This window comes from Xiphophorus hellerii, chromosome 14 (genome assembly GCF_003331165.1).
Source record: "Xiphophorus hellerii strain 12219 chromosome 14, Xiphophorus_hellerii-4.1, whole genome shotgun sequence".
NCBI lineage: Eukaryota > Metazoa > Chordata > Actinopteri > Cyprinodontiformes > Poeciliidae > Xiphophorus > Xiphophorus hellerii.
The window spans coordinates 27,831,938-27,857,460 of NC_045685.1; the positions used below are offsets into that span (position 1 = coordinate 27,831,938).

At 46.7% G+C, this 25,523-nt stretch overlaps 2 protein-coding genes across 2 annotated transcripts in view; both read left to right on the forward strand.

Annotated features, from left to right (window-relative positions):
* Positions 1-24,034, forward strand: part of LOC116732582 (nephronectin-like) — a 29,007-nt gene extending 4,973 nt beyond the window's left edge. Inside the window, exons 5-13 of the mRNA XM_032582863.1 lie at positions 302-421; positions 496-627; positions 18,454-18,528; positions 19,416-20,060; positions 20,735-20,818; positions 22,584-22,682; positions 22,754-22,940; positions 23,032-23,116; positions 23,235-24,034. Coding sequence (XP_032438754.1) covers positions 302-421; positions 496-627; positions 18,454-18,528; positions 19,416-20,060; positions 20,735-20,818; positions 22,584-22,682; positions 22,754-22,940; positions 23,032-23,116; positions 23,235-23,321 — 1,514 coding nt within the window. The 3' untranslated portion in view covers positions 23,322-24,034. The remainder of the gene's footprint in view (positions 1-301; positions 422-495; positions 628-18,453; positions 18,529-19,415; positions 20,061-20,734; positions 20,819-22,583; positions 22,683-22,753; positions 22,941-23,031; positions 23,117-23,234) is intronic.
* The window catches only part of LOC116732602 (Fc receptor-like protein 5), a 291,331-nt gene that overhangs the window by 172,260 nt on the left and 93,548 nt on the right, over positions 1-25,523 (forward strand). The gene's annotated exons all lie outside the window — the stretch shown is intronic.

Below are 25,523 nucleotides of genomic sequence, written 5' to 3' on the forward strand. Positions count from 1 at the left end.
TGCAGCCTGAAGTGGATTAGCAGCATTCTGTTAGTGAACGTTGATCATTTGTAGCAAAGGCTGCTGCTAAAAAATTAAAGACTGGAGACTTTTATCATCCAGTTTTCTGTAGAAAAAATGAGAAATCATGCAAATAGAAATTATTGAGCTCATTTTTATTTATATGATTAACTGATTAATTGATTAATTGCTTTTGCAACAGGCCTATTTGACATTTTACTAACCGATTAATCGTGATTAATCGTTTCAGCTCTACGTTTCCTGATTCCTTGACTGAATCGTTTTTATGTCGTGCTCTCAGATGTGCGGACCTGTTTCCATGCCAACTGCCAGTACGGCTGTGAGGTGATGAAGGGCGAGGTGCGGTGCACCTGTCCGTCTCCAGGGTTACGGCTGGGCCCGGACCGCCGCTCCTGCGTGGGTCAGTGTTCGGTTCTGGGCGGGTCGGACCCGGTTTGGTTTCTGTTTCCTCACCGCCGGTTCGCCTCTTCTCAGACGTCGATGAGTGCGCGCTGGGCGCCGCCTGTCCGCGCCGCAGGAAGTGCGTCAACACGTTCGGGAGCTTCTTCTGTAAATGCCAGCTGGGCTTCAAGCTGACGTTCATCGACGGGCGCTACGCCTGCATCGGTGAGGAGCAGCGAGTTTCACACCTTAAACCACAAACAGTCATTAGTTCATCTGACAGAGCAACATGAAGCAGAGATAAAACCGCAGTGTGTTTTTGTCTTTAACTCCCTTTACTAAAAAAACTCCATTACATTCATCCATCTTCAGAAATCACCTAGTTAGAAACGACCAAACCAAAAAACACAGCAGACGACTTTCTCTCCCTCATCCTACAGCTGGGCGATCAACCAGTTTAATCGATTAATCACATTTCTGGTTTTTGATGAATGAATTGTTGGAAAATCAGGATATTTTTCCACCAATTGGCTCCTTGTGTTTCCATAAATCCCAGTGATGTCAGCGCAGCCAGGGCTTCTAATATCATGATTTCAGTTTCAGGAATATTTTTAAGACAAAATAAAACTAATTTATTCTCCTGAAATAAAAATCTCATTTCCTGCTGCTCATGGTTTTATTTACTGATTTGTTCCTTTTTGGTTCAAACATCTGATGTTTATTTTACCTCAAAGGATCAGAATCAGATTCGGACTCTTTTTCTCCTCTGCAGAGTCAGGAACGTTTCAGACCCCAGGAAAACATTGATAATATATATAATATATAATAATATCAGATATAGATAATATAGATAATATCAGATATATATAATATATAATAATATATAATAATATCAGATATAGATAATATAGATAATATATAATAATATCAGATATAGATAATTGTCAAACTGGCATAAGGGTATGAGATCTTTCCAGGCACACGCAGAAAAAGGTGCATAATGGCTTGGAAGAAATAAAGTAATCTTGTAGTTTGATTAAAAGTTAATTAAGTTGAATAAGTCTGAATAATATGAGTATAAGTAATCACTCAATAATTTGTAATGATTTCTTTCTGCAAAGAATCTCTGATTAATGATCTGTAATGATTTAACTATGTAATGATTATGTTTAATGATTAATAATAAGAGAAAGATGTGATTTATTGTCAATGAATATGAAGTTGTAATCATTGGAAATCAATTCAAACAGGTTGAATGTGTGTACTGAGTTGTAATAGAGAAAAAGACGAATATGCAGTACAGCTCTGATAACAGGAAATGTCGAAAGCAGTTCTGAACAGATGGCCAGGGCGCACAGGATGGGTGGTGCGGTGAGTTTTGCTGAAGCAACAGGTTTGGGGAAGTACGGGAACTTCCACTACGGTCAGCAGAAACAGGTTGGGAAATGTGGGGACTTTTTCATGAGAGACAGCAGATGTGAAGAAAGTCACGTAGGCCAAACCTCCCCATACACATACATGGGGGAGAAATGTATAAAAACGGGATGAAAAGAGGAACCAGTTGTTCCCAGTTCAGCGGCGCAGAAGAGGAGACAACCAGCAGGAGCAGATTGAACTACGGACCGCACTTCAGAACCACGGGGAAGCTCGGACTTCGCACCGCTAAGAAAGGACTGGGTCCCGTCGCCCCATCTCTGGTTCTTTATTCGACAGTCGGTCTCGTCTCAACCCAGCACTTTCAAACTCTGCAACAAGACTTGGAGGAAGGACAAAGGTCCCTCAGGGAGGAAGAACTGGGTCTTGCAAAAGGATTCGGACCCGTTCTGCTTTGTTTCCTTTCTAAGGAGGATTTTTCCACACAAGGCAAAGACCTCGACCAAGGATGCTAGAAATTCCTGTTGCCAAAAGATCCACCATCGTCTGGGTATGAGTTGAATCTGCTCTTTGAAATTCCATTACAGAACGTGTGACTTAAGTTAGGGAAAAGAGGACAGGGTAGTATGATTGTACATGTAAATTTTATTACACTGTTTTGGATTATATACGATTGATTATTGATTTGTATGTCGCATATCCCTGCTTAAGCTTGCTTAATAAATTTATACTATAAAATTCTAATGAGATTGGTGGACATTGGAATTAATAGAGTCATTTAATCTTTGTCCAGTTCTTTTAATTAAGGTAAAACTAATGTACATGATTCCAGTAAATAGGAGGCTTCATAATTTCCTTTGGTGAGAGTAAAATAATGACCCTGGGACTTACATCTAAGTCACTAAACATAATCTAGCCGGTTCCAAGTGCAAGTTATGATTTAGAAAGTGGGCTACCGTTAACAGAAGTGGTTATTGGAATTATGCAGCTGAGAGGGCTACTCAGCTGATTGTTTCTTAACTGTAAAGGGTCATAACTTCTGGATCGGAGGTAGTTAGAGCTAGACGAATCACTTTCGCCACCAGTTTAAATAGATTATCTCTTGTAGAGTACTTTTAGGGTAATACCCAGGTCTCAGAGATTTTCCGGACCTGTTAGACAGAGAACTGGTCAGTAGGCAGCCCTGGGAAGTAGTGAGGAGTGGGCGGGGCTGACTATTGCAGGATAACCTTCATGGCGCCCAACGTGGGGCGGCGCACAACTGAGTAGGCGGGCCCCAAAGATACCAAGTCAGTAAAAACAGACGTGAGACTCTGAATAGCTCACTTAGGTTACTAACTCTTAGGGAAGAGAGTTAGTGGTGACTGATAAGGCCATCAGTCACAACCCTTGCAGTAACTGTATAGCATACAGGTGAGGGGAAGCTTCTACTGAGGATAGAATGACCAGATCCAGACAGTGAAGCCAGTAGCCAACACAGCCTGGACCCATCCCTACTCGAAAGCGCAAAGAGAGGCTTTGGGGGATAGGCGACTCGAAGACAAAGACAACTATGAATGAAGAAGAAGAAGGAGGGGAACTGGATCCCCTGCCAGAGACAGCAATGAGACAAGAGGCAGGCAACATCAGCCGGGACGGGGAGAATCATCAATCCCGTCTTTCCCGATCTACAATATTGCAAATTCCGGTGAAGCTAATATTACTCGGTGATGGGTTGGATTCCTGGACTGAGATAAATAAAAAGGCTTTCTTTGAATCTCACTACACCACCGACAAGGACGTGGCTTGGAACCCAATGAGGTACATAGTGCAGACTCGGATATACTACTGCACCCAGCTTCAACACGGTCACCGTCTGGGGGTCGTCCGATGCCCGGTGAAGATTACTAAGAAGACGGAGATCAGAGAATGGCTGGAATGGTTCGCTGAACTCCTTGAAGAATGGGAAGCTGGTGAGCTACGGACTATCTATAGTCCCTCCGAGAAGTATGACAGCATAGTGAAAACCGCTACATTGGCAGCGGGCATCGACGGGATTCTGGTGGACCATCTTGCCAAGGGAGTGCGCAAGTATCAAGAATATAATGAGGTCCTGCAGAGACTTTCGACCTACAAAGAGATCAAGGAAAAAGAGCGAACCCCGGATGAGGCAGGGTCGGAGGTAGCGGAGGCCCCATCCCGAATGCCCAGCAGAGCCGCAACACCAACTGACCAACCGAGGCAAGTTCCGAGGGACATGATAGACCTGACGGGCGACGACGACAACATCCCAGTTCAACCGGGACCCTCTCGGAACGAGGAGATCCATCAGGAGCTGTCAGATGAGGAGAATCGCAAGGGATCGCCAGCCGGCAGTCTCACTGGGGAGCAGTGGGAGCAGGCAGCCAAGGATTGGTCCACTCGACGGGGTCAGGTGCTCGGGTTTCATCCCCGAGTCCACAGTACGGACAGGAAGCACCCACTGCCACCTACGGAGACTCCAGCGGGCAGCAGTTCCGACGAGGACGAAGAGGAATCGGACGAGGAGCTGTGGGACCCAGGCCGCCCCAAGAAAAAGACTCAGAAATCAGATGCCTGGAGGATGGCCCGGGAGTTGGCCGAAATACCACCCGGGACCATCAGTATAAGGCTGCAATCTGGGCACATGATTTATCAGTTTATTGGAGGAATATGGGATCTTGAGGGTGATGGACTAATTGTGTTCACCAACGACAGATGCAAGATCCACAACAAAAAATTCCGACGCAACCTTAAGGACCAAGCAGGAAGATATTACAGAACAGATTCAGAATTGCTGGAGGCTAGTTGTAGCGCAGCAACTCGAGGAGACGTAGTAATAATGAAAGGCTATAATCTCCCTTATGGTGCTGTAATCCTAGTCCCGATCGACGCTTACCAAAAAGGAGAGAGTCTGGAGGAATATCGGAAGAAGATGTGGCACGGACTCGAGCGGGGCCTAGTGATGGCCAGCAACGAAGGCATGAGAAGAGTAATGGTGAGCGTTCAGGGACTGAGATCGACGGATCTGCCAAGGGACACCGCCAGGTCGATCGCAGAGAACGGAGTGGTGAATATAACCAGGACCAACAGTCATTTCTTTGGGTTCAAAGAGGTGGTGGTGGTGGTCGACCCCCATCTGCATCGACTCCGCACTGAGCAAGGGCTGCAATTGGCGGCCGAAATGGAGGAGCAATGCCGCATTAGCCATCCATCACAAGAAATCAGGAAGTATCCCCTAAAAATTCCCCAGAGCGAAGTTTCAAACACCACCCAGACAGGTAAAGCCAAGGTTATGCAGCCACCTAGGATAAAGATAAAGGAGGCACCTGTTGAACCAGAGTCCCAAGCAGCAAGATACGTCAAAGGGTTCACCTTCGAAGGAAATAGCAGTGAACTGAAAAAACCCAATAAGGGTAGGGTCGAGAGTGAACAGTCGACGGTCCAGAAAGAAGAAGGACCGATGAAGCCAGCTAAGATCCACCCGCTGAACTCCCCCAGGAGAGAACCTCTTCGACGGCGACAGTACGAGGACATCAGTGACTCGGAGGACGGAGAAGGGCAACCGGAGATCGAACAGCCCAGCGAAGAGGAGGAGGAGAGTGATCCCGGCAGCGTCTTCTCCGATCCAAAACAACCACCGACGGAGCACAAGACACTCCGAACAGGACAACATCGGGGTAAGAAGAAGGAAATAGAAACTTTCGACATCGAGAGATCTTCTGAGAGACTGGCGAGAGATGTGACCTGGGGCCCGGTACAGGCTAAGGACGGACGGCGTACGTATGTGCCAGAGGCCGGCCAGACCGAGTACCAGATCCCGGCAGAATGGGCCAGCAGACTGGGAGATCGAGTGCAGCTCGAGGTGGAAGCGACAATCGGAGAATGGGCTAATATCCTGATGACACCATCCTGCTCTACCCTGACTGCACACTATTCCCTGACTACCCACTTCAGGAATGCGTACATCGGAATTATGTACGATGTAATGCTGCGACGACTAAAGAAAGCCGCCTACAAGTACTCCAGGGAAACTCAACAGCAGCTGGACGAAGTGTCGGCTGATGAAGAGGAACCTCAGGCGACACCTTCGGAGCCAGGACCACAGATCCCGGTGAGATCACAAGGGGTGTTGGCCCAACAACCCGGCACCAGCACGGGACAGGATGCTTATGCCGAGCTGAAGAACCTGAGGCTGGTGATTAGGAGTAAAAACGCAGACGAAAACAATGAGGAGTATCTGAAGGATGTTTGGCCAACCGTGCTGTCTACCACCAACCATGAAGGAGCCAAAAAGCTGTGGCTGACCAGCGTGACCACGGACCCGATGGTTGGAACGGAGTCAGCACAGAACAACTATGAAAGGTTGGTGTTGGAAGACATGGACGATGAAGAGTCCCAGGTGAAGAGAGCCAGAGGACGGCTGGACAGGGGAAGCCGGTTGGAACCGCTTTGGCACACCCTTAAGCAGGTCGTTTCTCCTGCAAGATATGTGAAAGTACTGCGAGAGGTGACAAAGGGACGAAGAGGAGAGATTGTGTTCGTAAAGTTGCCAGTGAGAAGCACGACGGTCGCTCAAATGGATATGGCCGTGCAAGGGTTCGACCTGGAGCAGCAGTACTACGAGGACAAAAGGAAGAAGGAGGTCAGCCAACCAGCAAAACCACCTGGTAGAGTTAACATCAGACCGCCATCCAACTTCCAGGGCAGACCGTCCCAACCAGGACTACAACCATCCAACTTCCGGAACAGACCGTTCCCACAAGGACCACCGCCTCCCAATTTCCAGAACCGGCCGTTCCAGCAGAAACCACCAGGACCACAAGGGAAACCGTCCAACCCGCCGGCTTCAACAAGCCAGCCAGGAAAAGGTCAGTTCCTAACGGATGAGGAATATAGGAAATTGAGCCCAGAACAGAGGACGGCCCTCCGTGAGTCCCGCAAGGCCGGGACCGGAGGGTCACCAAAGTAATGGCGTCCGGGTCGCGGGTCATTTTAGAAAATGCCTACTGGGAGGGAGACGAAATCTACGCTAAAGTGGAAGGAGTGCCCTACCTAGTGGACACAGGAGCGGAGGTGTCTATGACCCGCAAAGACCTAAAAACAGCAGGACACCTGAAGGTTCAGTTTGCTAATGGAAAAATAGAAGAAATGCCGTACGGAACCTGGAGAGGAGTAGTGTGGGTGAAAGGTCCCTACAATCTCCTCACAGTTAAAGACTTAGACGAACTCAGTGAAAAGAAAGGCACACATCGCCGACTAGAGCGAAGGCTGACAAGCCTGAAAGCAAGGTTAGTGAAGGTCGGTCCGACCCAGACAGGATCAGAGAAGCAAGACTGGTACAAACCGGTTGACATACCAACGGTGACAGAACAAAAGCTTGAAGAGAGCGACTTCTCCCCGGCTGGGAAGGAGAAACTGCGTGAGATCATCATTACAGCTCAGGTGGCACGGTTCAAGAATGATTGTGGAGATTTGGGCCCGAAGTTTGTTCATCACATCGAAGGCGGGGTTCATCCACCTGTCCGGCAGTACCCGTTGAACCCGGGAGCAGTTGAGGAGATGGACAAGATCGTGAAGGAGCTGAGCGCCCTGGAAATCATCAGAGAGGAACTCAACCCAGTCACCAACAGCCCCATCCAGGCGGTGAAGAAACCTGAATCGGCTGGAGAGGGTTGGAGACCAGTCATCAACTTCAAAGCCCTGAATCGGAGAACAATAGCGAACCGAGCCAGTCTAATCAATCCACAGGGAGCGCTGAAAACCCTTCGAGTAAAGAAGTTCAAGTCATGCATCGACCTAGCCAATGGATTTTTCTCTCTACGCCTCGCCAGACAGTCGCAAGGTAAAACTGCGTTCACCCACAAAGGCAAAAGCTATGTGTGGCAAAGGCTGCCCCAGGGATACAAGAACTCCCCAAATGTGTTCCAGTCAGCAGTAATGGAAGTCTTGGGGGACGTAGGTGCAACTGTGTACATTGATGATGTTTTTATCGCGGATGACACAGAAGAAGAACACCTAGAGAGACTACAAAAAGTGGTTGAAAACCTCACCAAGGCAGGTTTGAAGCTAAACCTCAAGAAATGTCAATTTGGACAGTTCCAAGTGAATTATCTGGGTTTCCAAGTCACGTCGGACTTGGGACTCTCGGATGGGTACAGAGAAAAGCTGACGAACATTCAACCACCTCAGTCAGAAAATGACTTACAGAAAATATTGGGATTGTGCAACTATGTCAGAGACCATGTACCCAACTATCAGAAGTATGCCAAACCTCTGTACCACTGTCTGAGAAAAAGTGAGGACGACGAGAAAGACGGAAAAAGACCCTGGGTTTGGACAGCAGCCAATCAACAGAACTTGGAGGAACTGAGGAGGGCCATTCAAGCAGCTGTGAGATTGGAGCCAAGGAGTTTGTCAGAAAAACTAGTGGCAGAAATCAGCTGCGAGAATGACGACGCCATGATCAAAGTGAGTAACGAAAATGGAGGCTTGGTTACCCTGTGGAGCTACACCCTGACTTCTGTTGAAAAGAAATACCCGCAGGAGGAGAAAGAGCTAGCAGTGTTAGCTCGCTATTGGGGAGTGCTGAAAGATTTAGCACAAGGACAACCAGTTAAAGTCATCACGCAAAGCCAAGTTCACAAGTACCTAAGAAAAGGGACTGTGGAAAGTACTAAAGCAACCAATACTCGGTGGGGAAGATGGGAGGACATCTTGCTGGACCCGGAGCTTGAAATTGGGCCAGCACAACCCACCAGTAAGAAACGAACACAAGAGACACCTGAAAAGCCAGGACAACCGGAATGGACAATTTACACCGATGGATCCAGAAAGAGGTCCGACCAGTCGGCATACTGGGGATTTATTCTGAAGCAGGACGGCAAAGAAAAATGCCGTCAGAAAGGAAAAGCCCCCGGTAGTGCTCAAGCCGGAGAAGTGACGGCAGTACTGGAAGGATTGCTGGAGCTGGTGAAAAGGAAAATCAAAAGTGCCAGGTTAGTAACCGACAGTTACTACTGTGCTCAGGCCCTTAGAGAGGACTTGGCCATTTGGGAAGAAAATGGGTTCGAGACAGCAAAGGGCAAGCCAGTGGCACACAAAGACTTGTGGAAAAAGATTGCTGAGCTACAACTGCAGTTGGAGATAGAAGTTGAGCATCAAAAGGCACACACGCATGAGGGAGCTCATTGGCGTGGGAATAATGAAGTGGACTGTTATGTCCAGCAAAGAAAGATCGTCTTTGTCGGTACCGAGAAGTGGGACAGTACTCCCAGAGGACGGGAGGTCCCAGAAGAGTACGTGGTCGAGGTCGTGCGGAGCGTGCATGAGGCCCTTGGACATGCAGGCGTGCGACCTACCCGTAAGGAACTGGAGGAGCAAGATCTTTGGATCCCAGGGAAACAAGTCCAACGCGTGCTAAGGGACTGTGAAGTGTGTGGTCAATACAACGCAGGTCGCCGAGGGCAGCGGATGGATGGGTTGTCCATCAAAAGCACGGTCCCCTGGGGCTCAGTCTGCATGGATGTTGCAGGTCCCATGGGGATAACAGGAAGAAGAGGTGAAAAGTACCTCTTAGTGCTGGTGGATTCTATGTCGGGGTTTGTAACTACAAAAGCAGCCAGGAAAGCAAACGGCAATAGCGTTGTCGGCATGCTGGAACAAGTATGCAGTGCCCTGGGAATCCCGAAAGAGCTGCGCACGGATAATGGGACTCATTTTCGTAATTCACAGGTTGACCAGTGGTGTCAGAAGTATGGAGTGATGCGAGTTTACTCGCCACCCTACACCCCACAAGCTAACGGAGTGGTGGAACGAGCCATAGGGTTGGTGAAAAGCTGGATAGCTAAAAATGCTAACACCAACAGCTGGAGCACCCAAGCGGTGGAAATAGGGCAGGCCCTGAACGACAGAAGCAGAGCCGAAAGACCCGCCCCCGCGATGGAACTCAACCAACGGCCGTTCACCACGAAGGAAGTGGGGCGGGGCTCCAGCGACAAAAAGGAGAAGCTGACGCCCAGAGTGCCATTCCGAGAGGGACAGCGCGTGTGGGTCAAAGCAAGAGAGCAGCCTGTACATGCAGCAGTAAAACCCAAGTTTGACACAACTGACATCGTCAAGCAAGTACTGGACAGGAACACAGTATTGCTGAAAAGGAAAGGGATCCAAGGAGTTGAGCAGCTCAAGCCAGTCCCTGACTAAAGCGAAACAGAAGCCGGTGAAATGGCCAGTGAATCATGTACCATTCCACCCTATCTCGGACTGGCCACCGTGAAAGGGGTGGTTGTAATTAGAAGAACACCTTCAGGGATTTGGGCAGGACGAGCCCTGAAGAAATTGGATTGGGCTAAAAATGGAGTCCTGTCAGAGGAGAGAGAACTGCTGGATTGGAAGAAAGCTAAAAGTGGCTGTCCGGTTTGTTTAACAGACCACCATCTCCCCATTATCTGGGAAGGACCGGGCCGTGAGAAGCCAAGGCACCAGGGGGCTACTGCAGAGGTGCTACAACATCTTCGCGTCTCCCCGGTCACGATATTGAACAATACAGTCTGTGGAAACTGCCGAGTGGGTTACCTGCCCCGGCTTAAGTTGGAAACCAAATGGGGGTGGCTCAAGGAAGAACCAAGAACGTGTTATTGCACGTGGGATGGAGACGAGCTACATCACTGTCCTGTGTGCAAGGAACAGCTAAGGAGCGGAGAGGTAACATTGACAGGCGAAGCTGAAAGGTGGCAGGTGACAAGGTTCTACAGCTCGCTGCGATATTACAGAACCTACGGGCGAGTGCAATCAAACTATGGGAGCCCCATACCGATAATATTACCAGGACCTTCCGCTCCTCCGAACACTCCAGAAGAACTGGACCCATGGGTATGGAGGAGGGAAGAAGGACCGCATGATGTCCTGTGGGATTCTGTTCAAGCCGCCTGGCCGTATGACGCTGCTAGAGCTTCCCTGTCATTTCCACCATTAAATGCCAGCCACTCTCCTGTGGTCTTCCGGGTACATCGGCCTCATGCATACCAACCATCAGCCGAGGAGCTAAGTGCCCTCCCCGATGACGCCCGAGAGCAAGCCCTTAACGGTGGGTGGACAGGCCCCTGGGAACTGACCACCTGGGCACATCTAATTTTGGAGGTCATCAATGACTGCACAATACCTATAGTGGATCTGCCGGATGCACCAAGGGAAGATGGGGTGCGCAGCTCAGACATGTATTACTACACCACTGAGGTGGACGGATGGGGCAGCAATGCAGTGAGACCAAAGGAGAAGTCTTGCCTGTACTGGGTGACAGCGGAATCCCAGTTTCGGGATGGAGTTTTGCAACACCCGGGAGGCGTGGCTCACAGGGCGGCTACGCCCTCTGATCCTAGCACCTCCTGTCAGGTCCAGCTGTCAGTGCGCATGATCACCGTCCCCTATAAAGGGATCTACTCAGTCGGAGCAGCCATCAAAGTGGTACCAGACGAGCAGACTTACACTACCGTGTCCAGTACGGAGCCGGAGCCTCCCAAGAAGAAACCTAAAACTCACGCCTGGCAAAAGCTCGCCTCAGCATTTCCATGGAGAAAGACAAGCCAAGACTGATGGACGCACCGGAAGGAGGAAAACGAGTCGTCAAGTCCGCAGGTCAGCAAAAAACCAAAAAACGAAAGGGAAGACAGTGTTTTGTGACTAAATTGTTCAAAGTGGGGGTTGGAGTCTCATCGGGACTATCAGACAAAGGCCCGTTTTTAAGACTCCCTACCACCTCCATTCTACTCGATATGCCAAGAGAAGATTTCACTGTTTCCAATCCACTCACCGAGGCCTATTTTCTCAAGTTTCTCATATATCTCCGACCCACCAATTTCCAAAACGTAAAACAGGTGGGGGAAAGTGAAGAATACACGACGCCCCCTCCCGCGAAGCCACATTTATTTATCCCTACCGCACCGCCTGCTTGGCAAGGAAGAGGATCCGACAACACGGTTAATGTTGCATCAATCTCACCTAGGTGTCCAAGATCTCTACCATGGACTTTTAATACAGTGTATTTCAGAGTACGGGGGATCGAGCTACGGATTAGGTGGGGTCCCCATTATCTTGAACCACTGCAAGGACTGTATTACGAAATTTCACTCAATGACATGGTCATTTGGACCACTTCACGAAGTATGGCGAGAACCATAATAAAGAGGGAAAGGAATCCAGAAAGTTATATATTTAATAACACCAGGCTTCCATTAAAATTGGAAATTGACAGGGTCTACCCCAATCCACCACACCAAAGGCTTTATACTCCGTCGTCCTGGGGGTACCGCACTAGACTAACTCTGTATGGACAATCATTGTACACCTACATCTCAGTGCCTGCCCCAATAGGGCACAAACACGAATCCTGGTATGACCAGGCGCTGAAAAATGGCACCGCCCAAGGCCCGTTTCCTCGGCCGGACTACTGGAGGGTGTTCCACTGGAAGTGGGTGTGGAGGGGGTTGGAGCCTGATTTACCCTACCCCTCTCCCATATTTACCGCCCTGCAGCAGAGAAGGGCCACCAGACGGGTTGGAAAGAACCCTGCCAAACAAGGCCACCTCAAGGCTTTGAGGAAAATCTGTGCAAAGCCTGATACATCGGATCCCAGAGAAGCACTAATCTGGCCAGGATGGATGCTATCGGCATGAAGCGCCGGCCTACAGACCCGGAGTTGCTGGATGTTACATCGGAATCAGACAGCTCTACTGACACTGACGACGACTCGGAAACCTCTAACGAACCTTTGCTACGGAAAACGACTACGATAACCGGAAAATCCCTATGCCTGAAAGGGCTGCTAACGCTTCTTGCCCTGCTGTTTGCTGCTGCTGTTCTTGCTACTATCTTCTACTTCATCGGAGTCGGACCGTGGTATCTCACGCATACCAGGGTCACCTATGGACATTCCAAATACGCTAACTTCAATTGTTGGAACACAAGTACCACGGCCATCTTTGTGCCATGGGACAACGACACTTCTGTCCAGAACCGCACCGCACTGTTCGCCAAAGACAACGGTAAAAAGTACGTGGAGCGTCAAGCCTTCAAATTGAACGACTCAACACTAGATGACCTTCTGAATCGTACCTGGGAGATCTACAACTACGACTTCCTCGAGACCGGAGTGCTCTGCTGGATACGGGTTCTGCAATATAAAGAACGTCGGACCGTTAGATGCAACTGGATTCATCCGGATCGCGGTATGCCAGAATGGCATTGCAACATGGCTTGTCGATCGCTGCTATTGTTGCCAAGTCAAGGGTACTGGGATACCGAAGTAGTATACCCAGCCCCACACAGGTCCTCAGGCTGTCGAGCCTGGCTCCCCCGAGAGGAGTTTTGGGGAGATTATCACCTGAACTGCAGGGTGGATGACACCATCCCAACAGCACCGCCGGGGAACTGGACCTTTCGAAATGCCTCCAGAGGTACTGTTCCAGTCAACACAACGATGCCGCCTACACCTGATACTTTGACTAACATGACGGCTTTCCTGATCAGACAAGGACCTCGACGGTTCATGTATGAAAATGAGCAAGCGCACTGCTACAAACATCACTTTCTTTGGTTAAATCCTTGCCTCTGGAACAAGTTTGTGAAATGTGCAGGACAGAATTATATAGTATCAGCCATAGAAGAGTACTGGGCTGATTTTTGGCACTCTACACGTCCAGTCCGTACAGAAATTGAACCCTGGCTGAACAACACGTTCCCATGGACGTACATAGCCAAAGATCAAACGTTCTTTATGGGAGACTTCCCAGAGGGGACAGTTCGCTCTCACACTGGATTGACGGATCTATACATTGCCAACTTGCGTACACAGCCCCTTCCGACTCCTGATGACCTTCTCACCGTTCCTAAAACGGACTTTGCTAAGATTGACAAGTGTGTTGCAAAAAGAATTTTTGAGAGCCTAAATGACACCTGTTGGAAGAAAACCCTCTCATCGCCACGGTGCGACCTCTGGCAGGTTGGCGACGCTCTTCACTCTACCTGGAGGTACAGCTGCCCTGATCCTGATAAAGCTCCTACGGCTAAGTGGGCCCTACGAGCCTGGTACGAGGATTACTATCGAAAGTGGGACCATGAGTGGTGGGGACTCCAACAAGATGAGTTTGAAGCCTGGGTAACACCATGCCTTACGGAATCAACAAACTATTGGGTAAAGTACCAGTACACCGCTACGGTCTACTCTAAGGAACGCATGATTTGGCCTGGGATTTTTTGGAGACCGGACAGTTATGTCAGCCCAAGACCTTGGCGCATGACTTGTAAAAACAACACCAGAAATGTCCTTGAATGTGTAATAGGTTTGGCCAGACGACCCTGCGGAGAGCTCCGAGGTTGGGAAAGTTACTGCAGGGACCATTATGCAGACGAGTATGACACTCACTCTTCTGAGGTTACTTGGCGAAAGTTCAATGGAACATGGCGAAGGGCGATAGTGAGCGGACGGACCTGCACCGATGCCATTCTAGGATATCATCTCCAGAAGCGCAAGAGTATACTGGGTCTCCCTGTTCCATTCATCCCAGACTCCATTATAGCGATAGCCGAAGGACATGCTTTCCGTAAAAGTCTGTGTGATGGCAACATAGACTCAGGATTTGACTGGGTAGGACCTAACCTTTTGTATTCCAACCTCACCTGCTCAACCACTACAGAAAATTGGCAGCAATGTGGAGAGGGCTCTAATAAACATGACTGTTTCTGGTATGAGACTTTGGGAGCAACTTTGGTGGCCGTCGCCTCCGAGGTTGTGGAAGAAGTTGCTCATGTGGTGGAAGAAGGCCTCAACCTTGTTGAACAATGGCTGATGACTGCTTTGACTATGCTGTGGCCATACCTCCTGGGCCTCCTGGGCGTCGCTGTAGCGTTAATCATCGGCAAGATCATCCTGGAGGCGTGGCTGAAAGCACTTTGTCGTTGCAAAAAGAGGAACTACCAGCCCCTCCCCCCTAAGGAGGAGCCTGCTTCTACATAAGAGAGAGCTGCCGTGTGCCTGCGAGCCATTCAACCTTCACCACAGCCGCCGACAAGACCGTATCAAAAGTAACCATCATCGGACATCATGGAAACCAACTCTTCATCCAACTCTTCAACCAACTCATCCAATCCCAACTCACTTTTTGCACCGATTCAAGTGAGTACCCTTGAGCATTTAGGGATTACCTTGGCCTGGGTAGTCTTCTGCCACACCGGTCCTTGGCCCAGGGGACATCCTATGAGGATCTTCGTAGCGCTACAAGGATATGCCAAGCTTATCCTCCGTCCCATCGTACTCCACAAATGGGGGTTGGCTTCATCCCTCTTCGCTTGTTACCTGATGGGCCGTACCCGCGTTAATTGGCGCAGGGGTGTTGTGGTCTGCCTATGGCTCATCACCGATACCACAGCCCTGATATTGGAATTGGTCCTTGGGGGCGCACAAGCCACCCGAACCGCCCCATTTAAGATCCTCACAGCTATTCTAGAAGGGCTATTCGCAGTATCTATCCTCGTCTACCTAGCGCGCCAAGCCTTGTCCATCAAGGGTAGGGGAAGGCGAATCTGGATGCAAAAGTGGATAATCCTAGCTCTTTGGGCAACGGTTTGGGGGATTTTGGTGGTCTTCTACTGGCTTCAGAAGACCTCAGACCTGGCCATTGTTGTGTGGATGATGACCTACGCGGCAATATTCCATGATTCAGCTCATGTCCATGATCGAGGTGAACCAGCTCCAGATCATGACATTCCGACTCCTGTGATTAATTCTCCTTGGCTCGCAAAACAAGCCGGCACACGGGCTTAAACCAGCCTACTCTCTCAGCTTTCGCTTTCGCATTTTCGTCATTGTAAGTAAATGTAGTTAATCAATAACCACTGATCATGAAGTTACCTGGGTCACTGTTTCTCCTCAGGCATCAACCTGCTGTGTGGGGTGTGGAATCACTGCAGAATCTTATGGATTCAGTTGGGTTGCATCGTCTTCCCGCTGGTGTCACAAATGCGTGAGCAGCAATTTTAGCAATGTAACGGCAATCCTCTGCGCCACAGGGCTGGAGGATTTGCCCTACATAGCGGATTCCACATCTAGATCCCTGGAACGGGTGCACAAAATCGTGTGGACCTCTGCGTTTGGCCTAGACGACGACGACTTCACAACATCTCCGTTGTATACGGGGCTACGGCTGCCCGTGATTCATAAGTTATGGGAACACCAAATTACTCGGCAATGCCTCCCAACTTTACATCTGTTGGATGGCCGAGTTGTGGCGGTGGGCGACTACCTTCCGCCTACACGTCCCGGGTCTCCAGATTTGTTTATCGACGTCGGATGCCAAGCCAGCAGTGCGACTAACGAGATAGGTACCCAAACTGAGAACCTCAGTTCATCTCCCCAAGCATGCCAGACTGAGGACATCCTTTCCCCTTCATCTCCATCACCAAGTGATATGGATTTCCAGGACCTGCTGGCAGAATTGGACGGCTACTGCAACAACCCATTAACGCTGCCGGACTTCGGCATGGACTTGCCTTCGCCTCTGCCGCCTCCGCTGGAACGTTCCACCCTTTCCGTCTCAGGTGAATCTACCCTTGACAACGATTTGGGCGCAGAACTCTGGCTTTCTCCGCCATCCAATCTGTCGGAGTATGAGGTCGTGGATTCCTGGACACCTTCATCGTCTCCGGTTACCTGCTATGAGCGAGACATCCTCACTACCACTTGTGATGATGGACTTGATCTCTTTTGACTTTGGACTCTGTGTTTTCTGCGAAGCACCATCCGATCTCATGGAGGGGGTGTCAAACTGGCATAAGGGTATGAGATCTTTCCAGGCACACGCAGAAAAAGGTGCATAATGGCTTGGAAGAAATAAAGTAATCTTGTAGTTTGATTAAAAGTTAATTAAGTTGAATAAGTCTGAATAATATGAGTATAAGTAATCACTCAATAATTTGTAATGATTTCTTTCTGCAAAGAATCTCTGATTAATGATCTGTAATGATTTAACTATGTAATGATTATGTTTAATGATTAATAATAAGAGAAAGATGTGATTTATTGTCAATGAATATGAAGTTGTAATCATTGGAAATCAATTCAAACAGGTTGAATGTGTGTACTGAGTTGTAATAGAGAAAAAGACGAATATGCAGTACAGCTCTGATAACAGGAAATGTCGAAAGCAGTTCTGAACAGATGGCCAGGGCGCACAGGATGGGTGGTGCGGTGAGTTTTGCTGAAGCAACAGGTTTGGGGAAGTACGGGAACTTCCACTACGGTCAGCAGAAACAGGTTGGGAAATGTGGGGACTTTTTCATGAGAGACAGCAGATGTGAAGAAAGTCACGTAGGCCAAACCTCCCCATACACATACATGGGGGAGAAATGTATAAAAACGGGATGAAAAGAGGAACCAGTTGTTCCCAGTTCAGCGGCGCAGAAGAGGAGACAACCAGCAGGAGCAGATTGAACTACGGACCGCACTTCAGAACCACGGGGAAGCTCGGACTTCGCACCGCTAAGAAAGGACTGGGTCCCGTCGCCCCATCTCTGGTTCTTTATTCGACAGTCGGTCTCGTCTCAACCCAGCACTTTCAAACTCTGCAACAAGACTTGGAGGAAGGACAAAGGTCCCTCAGGGAGGAAGAACTGGGTCTTGCAAAAGGATTCGGACCCGTTCTGCTTTGTTTCCTTTCTAAGGAGGATTTTTCCACACAAGGCAAAGACCTCGACCAAGGATGCTAGAAATTCCTGTTGCCAAAAGATCCACCATCGTCTGGGTATGAGTTGAATCTGCTCTTTGAAATTCCATTACAGAACGTGTGACTTAAGTTAGGGAAAAGAGGACAGGGTAGTATGATTGTACATGTAAATTTTATTACACTGTTTTGGATTATATACGATTGATTATTGATTTGTATGTCGCATATCCCTGCTTAAGCTTGCTTAATAAATTTATACTATAAAATTCTAATGAGATTGGTGGACATTGGAATTAATAGAGTCATTTAATCTTTGTCCAGTTCTTTTAATTAAGGTAAAACTAATGTACATGATTCCAGTAAATAGGAGGCTTCATAATTTCCTTTGGTGAGAGTAAAATAATAACCCTGGGACTTACATCTAAGTCACTAAACATAATCTAGCCGGTTCCAAGTGCAAGTTATGATTTAGAAAGTGGGCTACCGTTAACAGAAGTGGTTATTGGAATTATGCAGCTGAGAGGGCTACTCAGCTGATTGTTTCTTAACTGTAAAGGGTCATAACTTCTGGATCGGAGGTAGTTAGAGCTAGACGAATCACTTTCGCCACCAGTTTAAATAGATTATCTCTTGTAGAGTACTTTTAGGGTAATACCCAGGTCTCAGAGATTTTCCGGACCTGTTAGACAGAGAACTGGTCAGTAGGCAGCCCTGGGAAGTAGTGAGGAGTGGGCGGGGCTGACTATTGCAGGATAACCTTCATAATATAGATAATATATAATAATGTCAGATATAGATAATATATATAATATATAATAATATCAGATATAGATAATATAGATAATATCAGATATATATAATATATAATAATATATAATAATATCAGATATAGATAATATAGATAATATATAATAATATCAGATATAGATAATAACGTTATAAAGACGTTTCCTCTGTTTCTGTCCAGATAAAGACTCTCGGTCGTTCTGCTCCCTGAATCCTTCCTCTCCAAAGTGTCGCTGTAAAGATGGCAGCTGCAAAGGTAACGACACAAAAACCCGACTCTGGTTCTGATTCATCAGAACCCGACCACTAAACCTTTAACCAGTTAAAGGTTAAAGGTTAACGACCTGTTAACTGTTTAAACCTTTCAAGAAATCAGTGAAGAAGAAATTTATGCAAATAAATCTCTGAAAAAACTCAAAACCTGCAGTTTTATTTGGAAATGATCCATTTTATGAGGCAGGACTGAAACATGAGGAACTTCAGGCTGTTTGCTGAGTTCTGTTCATCAGCTGACGGGTTTGGGTTTAGTGGGACGGCGGTTCTGACCCAATATGTTCTGTGAAGATATAAATGATTATTTTTAGTTTCACCAGAGTCACTCAGGGTGTAAATCTGGGCATTTAACACAATTTATTCCTGTTAGCCAACATGCTGCTGCTACATTAGGATGTGTGGGCGGCTGAACAGAACCAGATGTTTGGACTCGATCATGTTTGGAAACATTTCTTCATAGAACCAGCAGGGGAAACAGAACAGTAAAGATTTAAACTAAACCATCAGATTTAAGGAGTTTTAAATCATCATCATCAGATCATGACTATTTTAACAGGTAACAAAAAAGAACAGACGGCTGCTGCTTTCCTTATATTTGGCTGTAAATGTGACGTTTTGTTACTGTATTGACTATAACGTGGCATGAAGAGAGGCTGACACATGGTGCAGTAGCAGAAACACTGCCACCTGCAGGTGGGAGTTAGCATAGCATGGCTAATTCGTTCAAAAATGCAGGATTTTGTGAATTTAGAGTGAATTTTCACAAAAAACTGAACTGAACAAATAACAACAACAATAATAATAATAATAATAATAATAATAATAATAATAATAACTGTGGCTTACAGGTTTGTGTTGTTTTTTCTCCAGGGATTCTTAAAGTGACTTTAGAGCCACACAGACCCAGAACTACAATTTCCATCACCACCACATCTGTTCCCACTACAACCACTGTTCCCACTACAACCATTGTTCCCACTACAACCACTGTTCCCACTACAACCATTGTTCCCACTACAACCATTGTTCCCACTACAACCACTGTTCCCACTACAACTACCATTCCCACTACAACCACCGTTCCCACTACAACCACTGTTCCCACTACAACTACCATTCCCACTACAACCATTGTTCCCACTACAACCACCGTTCCCACTACAACCATTGTTCCCACTACAACCACACCCACCATCACCTCCACCTCTGCTTCTACCACCGTCTCCTCCACCGCTTACCAAACTACCGCTGCCTTGACGACCACTGTCATAGCAACCACCTCAATGGCTACCTCTACCGTTGCTATGACAACCGGATCCCCAACCACACAGCTTGCAACGACTGTCCCAACAGCTCCGCCTACCGTCCCAGCTACCAGCGCTACGACTGCTGCTGAGCCTACGGTTGCTATAGCAACCACGACGCTGCCCTCCACCACCAGCGCCATGGTGACGACAACGCTGAACAACCGGATCAACAAGGACGTGACGCAGCGGCAGAGAGGAGACGTTCACAGTGAGGCGGCGCTGCTGCTTCCTGTAGCAGTTTGTTTCTAGACTAACAGTTTAATTTCCAAATATATTAATTAATTATTGATTTGGTTGACATAAATATAATTTTTTTCCATATTTATTAAAACTGTCACCATGTTGTGACAGTTTGTAATGAGACAGATAATCTGTGAAAAACAACCAATCAGAGCCAGGAGGAGGGCTTAGTGCTGTCAATCAACCTTGTGTACCTGCTGCAAAATGTACTAATGGTAGAGAAACAACTTACTGTTACAGGAAAACCATTCATCCGCTGTCATCAATGGCTACGCTAACTAGCCTTAGCATTTGTATCAGGTTCTGTTGTGGTTAGCTAGCTGTAGCGTAGCAGAGAGAAAGGAGCAGGGGATGAACACGAGGGTGATTGGCAGCACTAAAACCCTCCTCCTGGCTCTGATTGGTTCATTCTGACTGTGGTGTAAGAGTAGCTTGACTTTATTCACAGATTATCTGTCACGAAATAATTAACATTTTATAAAATTATGTAAAAAAATAAAAACTCTTTTTTAATCAAAGTTACATAATGCAGCTTTAAATGTTTACATTTCATCTGAATGTTTAGTTTCAGTTAAATTAGTTTTAGTAGCTAAATCAGTCAGAGCTACCGTTTGCTAACTGTCGTCTGTCGTTGTGCTTCAGTTCCTCGGCAACCTGGACGAAACCACGTCTGGGAGTTTGACATCGAGCTGGGAACCACGGCCCAGGACGCTCAGGACGACCCCGGTACCGGTTCCTGGGTTTCTGTTGAAAAACAGCAGAACATAAAACTCAGTTTAACTAAATATTTAACTAAATATTAGAACAACTGGAGACACAGAGGAGAACCACAGCTAATGATCATTTTAGGAATCAATTATTCTGACGATTAATCGGATGAAAAATTTGCACCATTCATTAAACTGAAACAATCAGATTATTATTAAACCAGTTGTTGACTATTCTTCAACTAATTTAGAAATCGATTGATCATTAACTGAAGACTGAACAAAGCCGCTGGCTCTGAGCAAACAGCCGTAATTAAGCCAAAAATGTATTGGTGTCATTTTAACATTTTTAGGATTTTTATTTTGTCTTTGGTAAAAGACCATGAGCTTTTTCTTCCGCTAGCGATAGACTGTCACATTTGTTTTATTTACCCAGAATGCCCTGTGCTGTAGTCCACTTCCTGATGTTGGAGCGGTCTCTGGTCCATTTAGCGTTCACACATGCATTCGAGCTCCTTCAACAGAACCCAGACTGAGGTTTACAGAGTTTGATCGTTTTGGTTCGATTAACATCCTGGACTTTCTACACAAACAAGCTGCAGTTGGACTGAACCGAACCAAACTGAATAGATCCAGAAATGGTTCTGCAGCCCAGAGACCAACTCAACCTTCTACAGCACCAAACATGAATCAAATAAAAATACTCAGCTTTTCAGATTTGTACATATTTAATGTTATTATTACATATTTGTACAGTTTCCACACAGTGAGGAAACTGTATTTACCTTAAACGGTTCTCTACAGAAACTAAACAGAAACCAATCTGACGTTGCTCTGACTCTGACGTTGCTCTGACTCTGACGTTGCTCTGACTCTGATGTTGCTCTGACTCTGATGTTGCTCTGACTGTGTCGTTGCTCTGACTCTGTCGTTGCTCTGACTCTGATGTTGCTCTGACTGTGTCGTTGCTCTGACTCTGTCGTTGCTCTGACTGTGTTGTTGCTCTGACTGTGTCGTTGCTCTGACTCTGACGTTGCTCTGACTGTGTCGTTGCTCTGACTCTGTCGTTGCTCTGACTGTGTCGTTGCTCTGACTGTGTCGTTGCTCTGACTCTGATGTTGCTCTGACTGTCGTTGCTCTGACTGTGTCGTTGCTCTGACTGTGTCGTTGCTCTGACTCTGTCGTTGCTCTGACTCTGTCGTTGCTCTGACTGTGTCGTTGCTCTGACTGTGTCGTTGCTCTGACTGTCGTTGCTCTGACTGTGTCGTTGCTCTGACTGTGTCGTTGCTCTGACTCTGTCGTTGCTCTGACTGTCGTTGCTCTGACTGTGTCGTTGCTCTGACTGTGTCGTTGCTCTGACTCTGTCGTTGCTCTGACTCTGACGTTGCTCTGACTGTGTCGTTGCTCTGACTCTGTCGTTGCTCTGACTGTGTCGTTGCTCTGACTGTGTCGTTGCTCTGACTCTGATGTTGCTCTGACTGTGTCGTTGCTCTGACTCTGTCGTTGCTCTGACTGTGTCGTTGCTCTGACTGTGTCGTTGCTCTGACTCTGTCGTTGCTCTGACTGTGTCGTTGCTCTGACTCTGTCGTTGCTCTGACTCTGATGTTGCTCTGACTGTCGTTGCTCTGACTGTGTCGTTGCTCTGACTGTGTCGTTGCTCTGACTCTGATGTTGCTCTGACTGTGTCGTTGCTCTGACTGTGTCGTTGCTCTGACTGTGTCGTTGCTCTGACTCTGACGTTGCTCTGACTCTGACGTTGCTCTGAATCAGTTGCTCTGTTGCAGCGGCCGGTGATCTGCGCTGCAGCTTCAGTCGTGGCGTCTGCGCCTGGATCTCTGAGCGAGACGGCGATCTGTCCTGGGAAGTAGTGGAGGCTCCTACAGGTAACGACACCTGGAGACCAGCGGCTCTGTGAGGCGTCATGAACCCAGAATGATTCTGACTCCCGGCCCAGGTGGACGGTACCTGTCGGTCCCGGAGCTGAAGGAGGGCCAGCGCGGCGTCCGAGGCGCCCGGTTGGCCGTCCAGATTCTCCCTCTGTGGAACCATGGCGACGCCTGCTTCTCCTTCTCCCATTGGCTGACGGGGCGTCAGGTGGGAGTCCTGCAGCTGTTCGTCCGCAAGAAAGGACGGGACCAAAGGTACCGCAGCGGCCGTGACCTCTGACCTCTAACCAGACTGCTGCTGCTGCAGAGAGCTGGGTGAAACCTTGATCCTGATTGGCTGTTTCAGGTATGGCTCCGCCCTCTGGAGCCGGACAGGTGGGCACGGCTGGAGGCAGACGCAGGTTACCTTGGAGACGGAGTCAGTGGACAAAGTAAGTTACATGATGGTGATGATGATGATGATGATGATGATGATGGTAATGATGGTGATGATGGTGATGATGACGATGATGATGATGATGATGATGATGATGATGATGATGTGTGCAGGTGCTGCTGAAGGCCGAGCGAAGGCCCGGACGACGAGGTCAGATGGCGGTTGATGATGTCACACTGAGACGCGGTTCGTGTCGATGACATCATCACTGGGATCTCATTTAAAGGGGCGGTCTGCTGTTTTCTAACTGGTTAAAAACTTTTCCATCTCTGGCTGCAGACCTCGATGCTCAGATCAGATTGTTTTGCTTTGTTTTGGTCGTTTGCGTTACTTTTAAAATGTCGCCTCCATCTGACCTCAGAGTGACCTCAGAGTGAGGTCATTCTGAGGTCACTCTGTCTGACCTCAGAGTGACCTCAGAGTGACCTGAGGTCAGCAGGAAGCTGTGGGGAGGAGCCGCCAGCGGTCGTTGAGGCCGAGGCGTTTTCTTACTGCCTCAGGTGATGAAGCCGTTTACAGGTGGAGGAAAACCTGAACAGACTCCGCCTTCACGCCTCACTGCCTCTGCTGTTTCCATGGTGATTTTAAGTCCCGCCCTGTTTTGGTTCTGGTTCCTGTTGGGATGAAATATGATGAGTTACTGTGACTGAGCTCCCATTGACACATTTTATTTATTTAAACATATTTCCAAACAGCAGACCAGATTTATAACTTAGAAATGAAATAATCTGCTGATAATCCCAACAAATTAATAATTACAGATTATTGATATTTACAGTTTTCAGTCCAGATAGTAAAACATTGTTAAATAATCTGCTTTAAATCATGTTTATTCATAAAATTTTACTGTAATATTCAATGTTTATGTAAATAAAAGTTCTTTGTGAAGCAATAAACTTGTTTCTCTTTTTAATCAGATTTTCTCTCATTGTGAATATAAATCTGAGCAAATCTGGTGGTTTATATTCATATTTTACCTCAAATTTATGTATTTTATATAATAATAGCTCAAATAAATGGTGTTTACTAATTAAATTAGTAAATGTAATACAAATGCAAACATTTATCCCTAATCAACATTTTTATAATTTCTAATAAACAAATTGAAGCAAAAATCATGAAACAAGTTTTGAATTCATCATGATAAAAATATTTTACATCAGCATGTTTACAATCATTTTATAATCCTGTTTTTATATTATTCGTCTGCTTTACCTGGGTGGGCGGGGCTAACGCTGCTAAAACAAGGTGATTGGCTGGTTGTGTAACTAATATTATTTTGATAATTTAGTTATTTATTGAATTGTGATGAGAGATGAGTCAATTTTTAATTTTTATTCATTTACCTGATGAATAACTGATACAATATCTTTATTTAATGTTTATATAGTTAAAAAACAGATATAAATATTAAATTGATTGAGTTTTGAGTTCTTGCTGGTTTTAAGCTTATATTTATGATTTATTAATAAATATTTTGTTAAACAGATGAAACTACCAGGGATTCAGAGGGTAAATGCAGCTGGTGGTTGTGACGCAGCAGGAGGGCGGGACTTCCTGATGATTCATGTCAAACATCTGCTGCACAGAACCAGAACACATCTGGATTCCTGGGTTTATGGACTCAGCCTGTGATTTACAGCCGGTTCCCTCCTGTAATTACTAAACAGGCTCCTCTTCTTCTCTGGTTTCTGCTGACGATCACGTGACGTCATATGAGGAGGATAAACAGTAGACCAACAAGATGAGGAGGGTTTCTGATTTCATATTAATGTTTAAAGTTTTCTGGTAAAGATTCAGTAGCGCCCCCTGCTGCAGGCTCCACGCATTACAGCAGTGTTTCTTTCTACGAAAACATTTTGGTGCTAAAATGTAAGAACACTTTAAGTAAAATTATTAAAGCTGTGTAAGATGATCATATGAATTATTAAAGACTTGAGTAATTCGGACTTGGAAAAAGTCTGAACTCAGGGGGAAGTTCAGCGGACACGTTGTAGCTCCACCTGGTGGCGGATGATGGGAGTTACATCGTGGAGGTAGTCATTCAAAATCTGATTGTTTCTGTAAAACAATTCAATAAGTTATTTTTTATTAACCAGATGTTTGAACTTCTGTTCCATCTGTGACTGTTTTATTTAAATCTAAAGACTCACCTGATTCGACCTGCCTTTACTGGAACAATGATTAATTAGCCTGAATTACAACTTTTCACATTTCAATGAAAGGCACTGCTTTTTCTTTTTTCTTTTTTTCTGATACAAAAACGTATCAGATATTGTGTAAAAAGTATAAATGTTGTTAACTAGTTGAAGAGAAATGTAAAATATTAAATAATGCTCTGTAAATGTTTTAAAAATATGTGTGATTTAATAATAAAATGGTAAATAAAGAGAAGTTTAACC